Genomic DNA, 13585 nt, shown 5'->3' on the forward strand with positions numbered 1-13585 from the left:
CAAACACACCTCCACACACACCTCCACACACCTCCAAACACACCTCCACATACACCTCCACACACCTCCAAACACACCTCCACACACACCTCCACACACCTCCAAACACACCTCCACACACCTCCAAACACACCTCCAAACACACCTCCAAACACCTCCAAAAACACCTCCACACACCTCCAAACACACCTCCACATACACCTCCACACACCTCCACACACACCTCCAAACACACCTCCACACACACCTCCAAACACCTCCAAAAACACCTCCACACACCTCCAAACACACCTCCACATACACCTCCACACACCTCCACACACACCTCCAAACACACCTCCAAACACACCTCCAAACACCTCCAAAAACACCTCCACACACCTCCAAACACACCTCCACATACACCTCCACACACCTCCACACACACCTCCAAACACACCTCCACACACACCTCCAAACACACCTCCACATACACCTCCACATACACCTCCACACACCTCCAAACACACCTCCACACACACCTCCACACACACCTCCAAACACACCTCCACATACACCTCCACACACCTCCAAACACACCTCCACATACACCTCCACACACCTCCAAACACACCTCCACATACACCTCCACACACCTCCAAACACACCTCCAAACACACCTCCACACACCTCCAAACACACCTCCACATACACCTCCACACACCTCCACACACACCTCCAAACACACCTCCACACACCTCCAAACACACCTCACATACACCTCCACACACCTCCAAACACACCTCCACACACACCTCCACACACACCTCCAAACACACCTCCAAACACACCTCCACATACACCTCCACACACCTCCAAACACACCTCCAAACACACCTCCACATACACCTCCACACACCTCCACATACACCTCCACACACCTCCAAACACACCTCCAAACACACCTCCAAACACACCTCCAAACACACCTCCACACACACCTCCAAACACACCTCCACACACACCTCCAAACACACCTCCAAACACACCTCCAAACACACCTCCACATACACCTCCACACACCTCCACATACACCTCCACACACCTCCAAACACACCTCCACACACCTCCAAACACACCTCCAAACACACCTCCACACACCTCCAAACACACCTTCACATACACCTCCACACACCTCCAAACACACCTCCACACACACCTCCACACACACCTCCAAACACACCTCCAAACACACCTCCACATACACCTCCACACACCTCCAAACACACCTCCAAACACACCTCCACATACACCTCCACACACCTCCACATACACCTCCACACACCTCCAAACACACCTCCAAACACACCTCCACACACACCTCCAAACACACCTCCACATACACCTCCACACACACCTCCAAACACACCTCCAAACACACCTCCACACACACCTCCAAACACACCTCCACATACACCTCCACACACACCTCCAAACACACCTCCACATACACCTCCACACACATCCAAACACACCTCCAAACACACCTCCAAACACACCTCCACACACCTCCAAACACACCTTCACATACACCTCCACACACCTCCAAACACACCTCCAAACACACCTCCAAACACACCTCCACACACACCTCCACACACACCTCCAAACACACCTCCAAACACACCTCCACATACACCTCCACACACCTCCAAACACACCTCCAAACACACCTCCACATACACCTCCACACACCTCCACATACACCTCCACACACCTCCAAACACACCTCCAAACACACCTCCACACACACCTCCAAACACACCTCCACACACACCTCCAAACACACCTCCACACACACCTCCAAACACACCTCCAAACACACCTCCAAACACACCTCCACATACACCTCCACACACCTCCACATACACCTCCACACACCTCCAAACACACCTCCACACACCTCCAAACACACCTCCAAACACACCTCCACACACCTCCAAACACACCTTCACATACACCTCCACACACCTCCAAACACACCTCCACACACACCTCCACACACACCTCCAAACACACCTCCAAACACACCTCCACATACACCTCCACACACCTCCAAACACACCTCCACATACACCTCCACACACCTCCACATACACCTCCACACACCTCCAAACACACCTCCAAACACACCTCCACACACACCTCCAAACACACCTCCACATACACCTCCACACACCTCCACACACCTCCAAACACACCTCCAAACACACCTCCAAACACACCTCCACACACACCTCCAAACACACCTCCACATACACCTCCACACACCTCCACACACATCCAAACACACCTCCACACACACTTCCAAACACACCTCCACATACACCTCCACACACCTCCAAACACACCTCCAAACACACCTCCACACACACCTCCAAACACACCTCCACATACACCTCCACACACCTCCACACACATCCAAACACACCTCCAAACACACCTCCACACACACCTCCACACACCTCCAAACACACCTCCACACACCTCCAAACACACCTCCACACACACCTCCACACACCTCCAAACACACCTCCACACACCTCCACACACACCTCCAAACACACCTCCAAACACACCTCCACACACCTCCACACACACCTCCAAACACACCTCCACATACACCTCCACACCCCTCCACACACATCCAAACACACCTCCAAACACACCTCCACACACCTCCAAACACACCTCCACACACCTCCAAACACACCTCCACACACACCTCCACACACACCTCCAAACACACCTCCACACACCTCCAAACACACCTCCACACACACCTCCACACACCTCCACACACACCTCCAAACACACCTCCACACACCTCCAAACACACCTCCACACACCTCCAAACACACCTCCACACACACCTCCACACACCTCCAAACACACCTCCACTCACCTCCAAACACACCTCCAAACACACCTCCACACACCTCCACACACCTCCAAACACACCTCCACACACCTCCACACACCTCCAAACACATCTCCAAACACACCTCCACACACCTCCACACACACCTCCACACACACCTCCACACACACCTCCAAACACACCTCCACACACACCTCCACACACCTCCACACACCTCCACACACCTCCACACACACCTCCACACACACCTCCACACACCTCCACACACACCTCCAAACACACCTCCAAACACACCTCCACACACCTCCACACACCTCCAAACACACCTCCACACACCTCCACACACACCTCCACACACACCTCCAAACACACCTCCACACACCTCCACACACACCTCCACACACCTCCACACACACCTCCACACACCTCCACACTGATTCTGAAACAGTCCACAGAAAAAAATTGAAAATTTAATCTGAAATTACAAATGAAGTTTAATGTTTAGTTGATGACAAACGATTGGTTGAACTCTTGTCTGATGTTAAACCACGAGCTGCAGGAAGCGCCGCCTGTGTGATGGTGACGCAGCCACAACACGACAAACAGGTTAAACATCTTTTTTATGTTGCAACGTTTTTCGTCCAGATAATTCAAAGAGTCTTTGAGGAATCTGGTGAAATCTTCAGAGCAGCAAAGTGTTTTTCAGCCACTGTCTGTGCAGAACATTTGGACGGTTTGTCTCTTTATATGTCCAGTGAATTCATCATTTTCTTCTCGTGAAAATAAAAACTATAAACTGTAGAATAGTATTTAATCTTCAGGACCTGAATCTGAAGGTCACTTTTGACGACAACATTTTTAGAAAACATTGAAAAGTACATTCATAAAACCTCAGAATAAAACCACGAGCTAATTTCCTCTCTCAGGTAATTGTAGCCCTCATGATAAGCAGCCTGATGGTGACGGAGGGACGAAGCATTCGTACTGACCTGTGCGGACGGTTCAGCTGCAGGAGAAGATGAGAGTGTCGAGGCAGTGATGGAAGCAGTTTTATCAGGTGAGCTGGCTTCAGGAGTAGTGCTCATCGGAGCAGGTCTGATCTTGACTGTAATTGTAGACAGGAAGTGTAACCGCTCAGAGCAATGGTAAGCTTGAAGCCAGGGGTGCGGCCACCCAATCAGACGGTTTACAGGAGGAGCAGGAGGGAGCGGACCGACCCGAGTTAACACCAGAGTCAGAAGGACGGCAGGAGAAACTGCAGCAACCGAACAAATCCGAAGAGCTGGATGAGGTTGTGACATAAACACAGTGCAAAGACAGGAAACAATGCCAAATTGACACAACACCAAAAACGCTGTTTGCAAATCCAAACGTTTTAAAATGGCTGCTGACCAGACGGCTGCATCGGCAGAAGGACCCAACGCTAACCTTTGGGGAGCAGGCGGTCAAAACATAAGATGCAGGATTGATGAAAACTGTTGAAAGGAGTTGGTCAGCTGGTTCATTAAGGACAAACACTACGTGAACAGATAAAGGAATCATCTTACAGGACTGTGAACACGACGGGCTGAACCCCAACACAATGCCCTGAATACACATGCACACAGTACGGTGGCTCACAGGGACCAAACAGGACCATGATTTAAACAAATAGTATAAACAATGTCTACTGGAAGTGTTTCGCTCGAACAGGGCGGTTAGCAGAGCGACTTGGGTTTAAGTGCAGAGGAGGAGAAAGTCCTTCTTACCAACACGTCTGCATTACAGGACGCAGTAACTGGGGTCTTGACGTTCCTGTGGGGCCCGACACAAAGATGGCGGGAGCAGGCGGTTTAAACGTGGCGGAAGGCGGAAACAGGCGGTAATGTTAGAAATCCAGCAGGAGCAGGATTAAAAAAACAGGATTCTACTGCTGCTCATCACCAGGCAACATTTCTGTATTTACATGAACACTTTTAATCACAAGCTCCTTTGCAGTAAAACACTTCCTGCTAACAGTCAGGAAGGTTTCTGACCTGTTCTGTCTGACTGTGTGATCAGGAGACAACAGTCGGTGTCGACTGAGGCAGCGAGCAGCTCATTAACGTGTCAACACCGACGCCACGGTGTGAAGAACACCGAGGAAAACTGGTTCAAAACTGGTTTCTCAGCCGACCTTCAAACTCATTCATACATTTGGTGAGAAACGTCACTGAGACTTTAATCCAGCTCTCTCTCAACCTGCTTTGACAGGTTACCTGATAAATGGAGTTACAGCTTGAACACATGGATAAACATGAACTCAGACAAACGGAGAGCTTGTATTCTTTATTTTCATCCATTCATTGTTTTGCACCTTTAATGTCACATCACTATGTTCCTTTCATTCTCTTCTTAGTTCTCAGTTCAGTCCTCGAGCTGATAAACACTACAAAGCTGATGTTTGACAGTTTGAGGCACTAACGTTACTGGACACAAGTTGTTGTGAGTCATTCTCACTCATTTCAGTGTCTCACACTTGCTAAGATGTTCGCCACAGCTGCTTTCAGGTCTGACCACACGTCTACGGGCAGAAGCCCCACAGCAACAACGATGAAGGATGGCGAAGTGTTTCGTACGTGACGTCGCAGCATACGTGACCCTTGTTTCGTGCTGTTAGTGAACATTCAGGATGGTGTGATTAGTGACTGCTTTTAATGAGAGGCTTTCTTGTACAGGTAGGCGGTCCCGCTGATGTAGCGCTCCTCCGGCTGCACGTCCTCAACTCTCTCACGATCCAGATGAGGGTCCTCCATGTACCTGTCCGTCTGTCTGAGTCCTGCTGGACTCCACAGTCCCTCCTCCTCCATCAGCTGCAGCTGCAGCTCCAGATCCTGCTTGTATCCGTCGACCGGCTTCCCTCTGTGGTCGCCTCTCGCCATGCAGACAAAACCTCCTGCAGACACACCACTTACTCAACTTCTGCAAAACACACTTTTTAAACTCTTTCTAGCGTAAACATGTTTGCCAGCGTGACCGGACAGCCTCGAGGTTAAATCCCACCGACAGCGTCTGCGTCGTGGCCCGCCGAGCTGATGGCGTCCGCTCTAGTTAATGATTCAAACCCGTCCAGAAGCTCCGCGGTGTGTTTCAGAAGCATCTCGGCGCTCCTGGTCTGTTTCTGACAGACGTCTAGCAGCTCAGAGCAGAAGAGGCGGCAGGAAGTCAGACAGACAAACAGAAGGAGAATAACCAAGTGGCCCTTCTGCATCAATATGAGACGCTCAGAGCAGCTGTCCTGGTCGCCCCTTCATTCCAAACAGTTCTCATCCCCAGTGTGTCCAATACCGAAGACCCCAGGACCTTCGCTGTCATGGTAACATAGAAAACGTTACCCTGATCAAAGTGCTAAAACTACTTGGTTTCAGGAAAAGATTATGTTTGAGTTAAACTAACTTTGCTCACATGACTTTAGTTGCACACGGGACACGAACGTCTGTCTCCTGGGTCAAAGTCTGGTGTTTGAGCCTCCTGACTACCCTCTCACCCCTGTATGCTGACTTTTATTGCTGTGGGGGACAGAGTGGCGGTATTTGACACCCTGGAAATGAGAACGGGCTGGATAGAGGCTGCCAATCTGCCATCAGTAGCAAATGAACAAATGAACCATGAACAATGGACCGCTGATCTCCTGATTGGTGCCGCTCTCTACCGCTGAGCCACAGCGACGGCCACTTTCCTGGTTGACAGATAATTACTGGCGTTGACAGTAATGTCCACACTATGATTGAGTTCATCAGTTCTCTGTCCATCGGCCTGTTTCCAGGTTTCCCGTTACCATGTGATTCAGTACTTTGCTAACCGTGTCAGTCATGCTAACGGCTGTTAGCTGGTTACCTGGTTTGGCGGCGGCGCAGAGCTCCCTCACAACACTGACGGGTACAAAACCAGCATCCAGAGCGCCGACGATGATCACCACATCAAACATACCTGAAACCAGGAGGAGGAGAGGAACCAGAGTCAGCTTCAAAACTGCAAAATAAAGACTAAAAAGTCCCCTGACAGAATGGTGAGGCTGATCTGGCCTCAGGGCAGAAGAACGACATGGTATGTTACACTCATCACACTCATCCAGTGGGGGGGTAATGTACCGGTCTGTGCAGGCAGTGGTTCTGTTCCCAGTAAGGCCAGTCTGAGGTCCTGATAGAGGCCGGTCTCAGCGGCTAGTTCCAGCATGGCTTTACTGCCGTCCACTCCCATAAAGTGCTTGAAGCCCCGTTCAACCATCTGAACACAAGAAGAAGAGCAGCAACATTACCGCAGAACCAAAGGGCTCATCAGAACACAGCCTAGGTAAGACTTTACCTCACTGATCCATCATTTCAGGGGGAGAACTCTATAATTTCATATCTATTATGCTCAGAATAGTGACAATGTTGAATTGCTGCCATTGTCACTGAAATAATCACAGCTAACATTTCAGTAGGAGCACCAGAAAGGACGGGGGGAGGAAAATACCACATTTCTTTCCTTAAAATGGAAGTGAATCTGCTTTATTGGACAAGCAGAGTTAGAATATCCGATTCTATGCAGATGACAGTCATGTCTTGTATTAATGTGACTCCTCTCCTGTCAAAACTTTTACAGTTTGCACTCTTCAGCCCTTTTTTTCAAGAATACCTATTTTACTCCGAAGGACCCATAATTCCACTTCACATCTTCCTGCCATCCACACTGAAACTGCTCGTTTTCTCATTGGTGTCAAAACACAACTGATGCTTACGTAGGCAGCCTCTAGTGGCCATAGTGATGATGACGGAGGCAAAGCAGGACGTCAGGTGATGGTGTGTATGATTGATTGATTGTATAAACAAGAACTCAAACTAACCCTCAAACACTGGACTTTCACCGAGGAGGCCACTGTTCATGTCCTGTATTAAACGTGAAACTTACTAACTTACATGACATAAATTCACCTTTAAAATGAAGACATGTAATGTTCCATTAACTTCTGTAACTAACCGACTCATTTCAACCCAAACATGATCTGTTCCTAAACCCAATCAACCTGCAACAGTTTCACAACATTAACTTATGTCACGCACATAACGTGACGTAAGTTAATTGTAGTCAAGTCGTTTGTATTTATAAAGCGCTCCTGCAGCTCAGTGTGTCTCAGCAGAGCAGATCTCTGGTCTGTTTAGGTTAACCCGGCTCGGGTAAATATTAAACCTGTCAGACTGCCCTTCTTTACTTTGCACTTTATACATGAAATGAATAGCAGACTCTCAGGTAATGAATAATAAGGCAGATTTAAACTGACTTTAAACCTTTTTCTGCACTCTGCAGAGCAGATCCTGGTCTCAGTGAGACCACCTGACCTTAGACACAGGTCATACAAGCAGAGACCGTTAAACAAGCAGGGCTGCTGTGGATTTTCCCTCCTTATGCTGCTGCATCACCTGAAACTCAGAGTTGGAGCGTGAAGGAACGTGATCCTCTGGGACAACTGCACCTGATCACAGTAGGTCCACTAAAAGAGCTTGTTTGATCCACTGACAGGCTCAGAGTGTTATTCTAAGTGTGTGACAGCATCATGGAAAGGATCCCTACAGAGAGAGACCTGGAAGATCCTTTTGGTTTAACCACAAACAGCACACACACCAGACTACATTCACTAAAACAGGGATTTTAGAGAACAGAGGAGGGATCTTTTCCATGATGCGTGGAAGCCTGAGCCTGTCAGTGGATCAAACAAGCTCTTTTAGTGGACCTACTGTGATCAGGTGCAGTTGTCCCAAAGGATCACGTTGCAGCCATTGCAGCCCGTTTGGTGTCTGCTGGCTGAGGTGATCTACTGGACCAGTTCCAACACTTTTACTACCTACCAGTCACTCAGACACCAGGATGTGGACACAGAGGATCATGGGTAGAAACAGTGGAGTTAATAACATTTGGCAGTCTCACCAGTTTAGCGACCCATCCAGACCCACAGGCGACATCTAGAACCAGAACTTCTTCTGGACTCCCAGAGAACTGATCACACAGGAGGTTTACTGCCAGGTCTGGTGCTCTGTAGCTCATCAGAGAGTGATCCTGTGTGGAAAATGTGATACTTTATCTTCAGCAGTGTTAGTGTTGTGTTGGTGTGTGCACCCCGTGTGGACAGCCGTCGCATTGATTGTCAATAAATTGCGTTCCCAGGCATGATGGGATATATAATCCCTCCCGTGAGTTCTGGGTCTGTCCTGGGGTCCCTTCGCTCAAAGAGGAGGCGCCCACAAGGATCCTGACCAGATGCTGAAGCAGCTCAGCTGGCACCTTTTGATGTGAAGGAGCAGTAGACCTATCGGTAAATCCCTCTTAGCCTTAACGGTTCGGTAAAGCGCCGCCATTACTGCTGCTGACGCCGCACCGATCCGTCTGTCCATCTCGTGCTCCATTTTGCCCTCACTGAGAACAAACTACCAACCCGGAGGGACAATCCACCGTTTTCTGGCAGAGAACCACGGCCTCAGGCCTGGAGGTGCTGACTCTCATCCCGACCTCCTCATAGTGGGCTGCAAAGGTTTATTATTATTTCATGAAAGAAGTTTCTTGTTCACTGGATAAAGAGAGACTGTTTAACTTCACTGTGTTTGAGTGCGTTGGGCTGCCGCTTTGTTTGGTTGTTGGGTTTGTTCGTTTCTTTGATAGATAGAAACGTGGCTCTGATGGACTTTACTACAGGCAGTTATTGTTCTGTCCTTTTGTCTCTTAAACGTTGTCTCTGTTGTGTTTTATGTTTTTTTTCTGCTCTGATTGTTCAGCAGGACCAAAGCTCGAAGGCTAAAACACTCCGCGGTGCAGCTCAGGGTGAAGCTGTGAAAGCTTCTGGTTACTGTAGCTTTACGACCCCACCGTTCTCCAAACTGACCTTTTCGTAGTTTTCTGCCCAGCTGTCGTAGAACTGGACTCGATCTTTTGGATCTGGACTCTTACAGGACTGGAATGCGGCCCTGGCATCGTCCTCCGTTCTGCAGGAGTCGGACATGACGGGAAACCTGCAGGAGGAAGCAGACAGACGAGGAGCAGTGACTTCACAGCAGCAGCTGACTTTAACCAGGTGTGTACCTGTGTGTGTACCTGTGTGTGTGTCCCTGTGTGTGTACCTGTGTGTGTGCCCCTGTGTGTGTGTACCTGTGTGTGTACCTGTGTGTGTACCTGTGTGTGTACCTGTGTGTGTACCTGTGTGTGTGTCCCTGTGTGTGTACCTGTGTGTGTGCCCCTGTGTGTGTGTACCTGTGGGTGTGTACCTGTGTGTGTGTACCTGTGTGTGTGTACCTGTGGGCTCCCTGAAGTCGTCTGTGACTCTCTGTTCAGGTTTCATTGTCTCAGCCTCAGATCTTTTATTGGCCGCCTCCCCCAGAGGCAAACTGACCAATGAGAGCAGGTGAAGGGTTACCTGCCCCCGGGGGCTCTGCTCTGTTATCTGGAAGGTTTGCAGGTGCTCAGGAACATCAACGTACTTGTTCTGGAGTATTTCTGTTTTCTGCTACTTTCTGCTTCTGCTCCACCAAACTACAGAGGTAAATATTGTACTTTTACCTTCTGAAGATAAACAAAACGTGTCAAACCCTCCAATGATCTTATATCCCATAATGCATTGTTAGCCAACAGGATCTAAAGGAGTTAAATTGAGCTCAACCTGTAACATCTACAGCAGTAAAATAACTGATTGATGTCGCAGGACAGAGACATTAAATAGAACAGGAAACACTGCAACATTAGGACTTTGACTTTAAGTACTTTAAAGAGATAAAAGCAAAGCATCAGATCCAAACTGGCTATTTAAACCACCGAAGTCACACAATAACACAAACTAACCAGCAGCAGCCCAGCAGCTCCTGTGTTCTGAGAGGTAAATTTAGTGTTTTTGAGAATGGAGTCTGGTCTGTTGGCATCGCACGACAGGTGAAACTGACCAGAGTGCGTCAGAAAAAAAATCACTTTAGTTTAATATATTTGACCACACATGGATGTTCTATGGAGGACTTTGATATGAAACAAATACCAGACTTCATTGACAAAAACACTAATTTTACCTCACAGAACTCTTGAGTTGCTGGTCTGCTGCTGCCTCAATGGGTTCATGTTTTTGTATTATTGTGTGACTTTGGTGTTTTGAAGGATTAGTTCAGATCCAAACTAAATTGTTAAAACAGTTAAGTCACAACAACTAGACCAGCAACTCCCCTGTCCTGTGAGGTAAAATGATGTAGTTCCCTATCTAAAGGTCGGTCTGACAGTGAGGTAAAGCAGTGCAAATATTCTACATACAGCATCCACTTAAACAGATCTGTTTAGGTGGGCCATCTGTGTCGTAACACATTGACTTTGGAGCTCAGACAACCACACTGCAGGTAATACGGACTGTCCCTTTAAGTACATACTTACATACTTTGACTGAAGTGACGTCTGTGAAATCTGCATGTGCAGGAGGTAAAAGGGCCCTCCAGTTCCCCCTGAGGGGTGACTGGTCAGACCAGTGGGACCATGGTAATCAGACCTGGATCTGGACTGGTTCAGCTCGGCCTCAGCAGACACTGGGTAGGTAAATATTAAAGAGAGGATCAAAGGTTGTCGAACGCACCACACAGCAGTGAAATAAAACGTGTGTCATGGAGTAAAATGAGGTCAGAAGGCGTGTCTTTGTGGTTGTTCAGTGTGTCTTTGTGGTTGTTCAGTGTGTCTTTGTGGTTGTGTAGTGTGTGTTTGTGGTTGTTCAGTGTGTCTTTGTGGTTGTTCAGTGTGTCTTTGTGGTTGTTCAGTGTGTCTTTGTGGTTGTTCAGTGTGTCTTTGTGGTTGTGTAGTGTGTGTTTGTGGTTGTTCAGTGTGTCTTTGTGGTTGTTTAGCGTGTCTTTGTGGTTGTTCAGTGTGTCTTTGTGGTTGTTCAGTGTGTCTTTGTGCTTGTGTAGTGTGTGTTTGTGGTTGTTCAGTGTGTCTTTGTGGTTGTTTAGCGTGTCTTTGTGGTTGTTCAGTGTGTCTTTGTGGTTGTTTAGCGTGTCTTTGTGGTTGTTCAGTGTGTCTTTGTGGTTGTGTAGTGTGTGTTTGTGGTTGTTCAGTGTGAACAACCACACTTTGAGGTTGTTTAGCGTGTCTTTGTGGTTGTTCAGTGTGTCTTTGTGTTTGTGTAGTGTGTGTTTGTGGTTGTGTAGTGTGTGTTTGTGGTTGTTTAGCGTGTCTTTGTGGTTGTTCAGTGTGTCTTTGTCTTTGTGGTTGTTCCATGTCTTTGTGGTTGTTTAGCGTATCTTTGTGGTTCTTTAGTGTGTCTTTGTGGTTGTTCAGTGTGTCTTTGTGGTTGTTTAGTGTGTCTTTGTGGTTCTTTAGTGTGTCTTTGTGGTTGTTCAGTGTGTCTTTGTGGTTGTTTAGTGTGTCTTTGTGGTTGTTCAGTGTGTCTTTGAGGTTGTTTAGCGTGTCTTTGTGGTTGTTCAGTGTGTCTTTGTGTTTGTGTAGTGTGTGTTTGTGGTTGTGTAGTGTGTGTTTGTGGTTGTTTAGCGTGTCTTTGTGGTTGTTCAGTGTGTCTTTGTCTTTGTGGTTGTTCCATGTCTTTGTGGTTGTTTAGCGTATCTTTGTGGTTCTTTAGTGTGTCTTTGTGGTTGTTCAGTGTGTCTTTGTGGTTGTTTAGTGTGTCTTTGTGGTTCTTTAGTGTGTCTTTGTGGTTCTTTAGTGTGTCTTTGTGGTTGTTCAGTGTGTCTTTGTGGTTGTTTAGTGTGTCTTTGTGGTTGTTCAGTGTGTCTTTGTGGTTGTTCAGTGTGTCTTTGTGGTTGTTTAGTGTGTCTTTGTGTTTGTGGTTGTTCAGTGTGTCTTTGTGGTTGTTCAGTGTGTCTTTTAGTCTAGTTTAGTGTTTGTGTTTGTGTGTTTCTGAAACAGACCTGACACAGGAATACAGCAGTGATGTTTCCTGTTTATTATCTAACACGGTGGTGACGCAGTCCGGGGGGCGGAGCCTCCACTCCCGCGAGGACCACTCCGGTGAGGAGGATGATGCGGTAACGTCTCGCTCTGCTCACATTTCTGGGAACCAACCCAGAAGGTAGAAATGCAGTAAAGAGCAGAACTTTGTATATATTGAGCACTTTTCAAAAATAAAGGTTAAAACAGGATTAAAAACAACTCAGGACATGAGGGTTCTGGTATCTCAGCTGTTCTTTGATCTTCTGACCTCCAGCTGACACACACACACACACACACCTTTTCCAGCTCCTCTTTGGTATTTTTCCAGCTTCTCATGTTCCTTCTTCCTGATGTTCCAAGTCTGTCACCACCATCTTCTTGGTTGGTTGGTCATCACCAGTGTGTCAGTCTGTATCAGGACGTCCCATATTTATACATATATGGCAAATAAATATAAGATAGATCCATCTAGAATAGCCCATAAAGCAATATAAATGCAGTAAAGATAATATAAGACCTGTTATTATGACAATATCAGAATAAGATAAAAGATATGATAATAATAATGATAAGGCAACCTGACATGACAGTAGTAGGAGGTATGACTGCACTAAAGTATAAGGTATAAAATCAGGAGTGTCTGGTTTTTTTTTCCTGGCGGAGTGATTCATCTGTCTGACAGACGATCTCCGTCCAGTCTCATCGCGAGCTCCTCCGCGCAGCCTCCCTGCATCCCAGCGCGAGCCGAGCATCACTGCGCACCGACCGAGC

At 47.7% G+C, this 13585-nt stretch overlaps 1 protein-coding gene across 6 annotated transcripts; it reads right to left on the bottom strand.

The window, feature by feature from the left end:
• Nucleotides 1–5212: 5212 nt before the first annotated feature.
• On the bottom strand, nucleotides 5213–13283 carry LOC139205250 (methyltransferase-like protein 27). 6 transcript variants are annotated; one of them, XM_070835410.1, is made up of 8 exons: nucleotides 13112–13283; nucleotides 12793–12934; nucleotides 11319–11463; nucleotides 9795–9921; nucleotides 8846–8974; nucleotides 7030–7165; nucleotides 6776–6868; nucleotides 5213–5834 (listed from the first exon to the last, which is right to left on the bottom strand). In XM_070835410.1, exons 3-8 carry the CDS (start codon nucleotides 11348–11350, stop codon nucleotides 5593–5595), a joined length of 759 nt encoding a protein of 252 aa, XP_070691511.1. In that variant the 5' UTR covers nucleotides 11351–11463; nucleotides 12793–12934; nucleotides 13112–13283; the 3' UTR covers nucleotides 5213–5592. The 6 variants fall into 6 exon arrangements, with proteins under 6 accessions (XP_070691511.1, XP_070691508.1, XP_070691510.1 ...); XM_070835407.1 differs by having other exon boundaries at nucleotides 9795–10349; nucleotides 11315–11463; nucleotides 13112–13282; XM_070835409.1 differs by lacking the exons at nucleotides 12793–12934; nucleotides 13112–13283 and having other exon boundaries at nucleotides 9795–10438; nucleotides 11315–11443.
• Nucleotides 13284–13585: the final 302 nt, after the last annotated feature.

Source organism: Pempheris klunzingeri, chromosome 8 (assembly GCF_042242105.1).
Source record: "Pempheris klunzingeri isolate RE-2024b chromosome 8, fPemKlu1.hap1, whole genome shotgun sequence".
NCBI lineage: Eukaryota > Metazoa > Chordata > Actinopteri > Acropomatiformes > Pempheridae > Pempheris > Pempheris klunzingeri.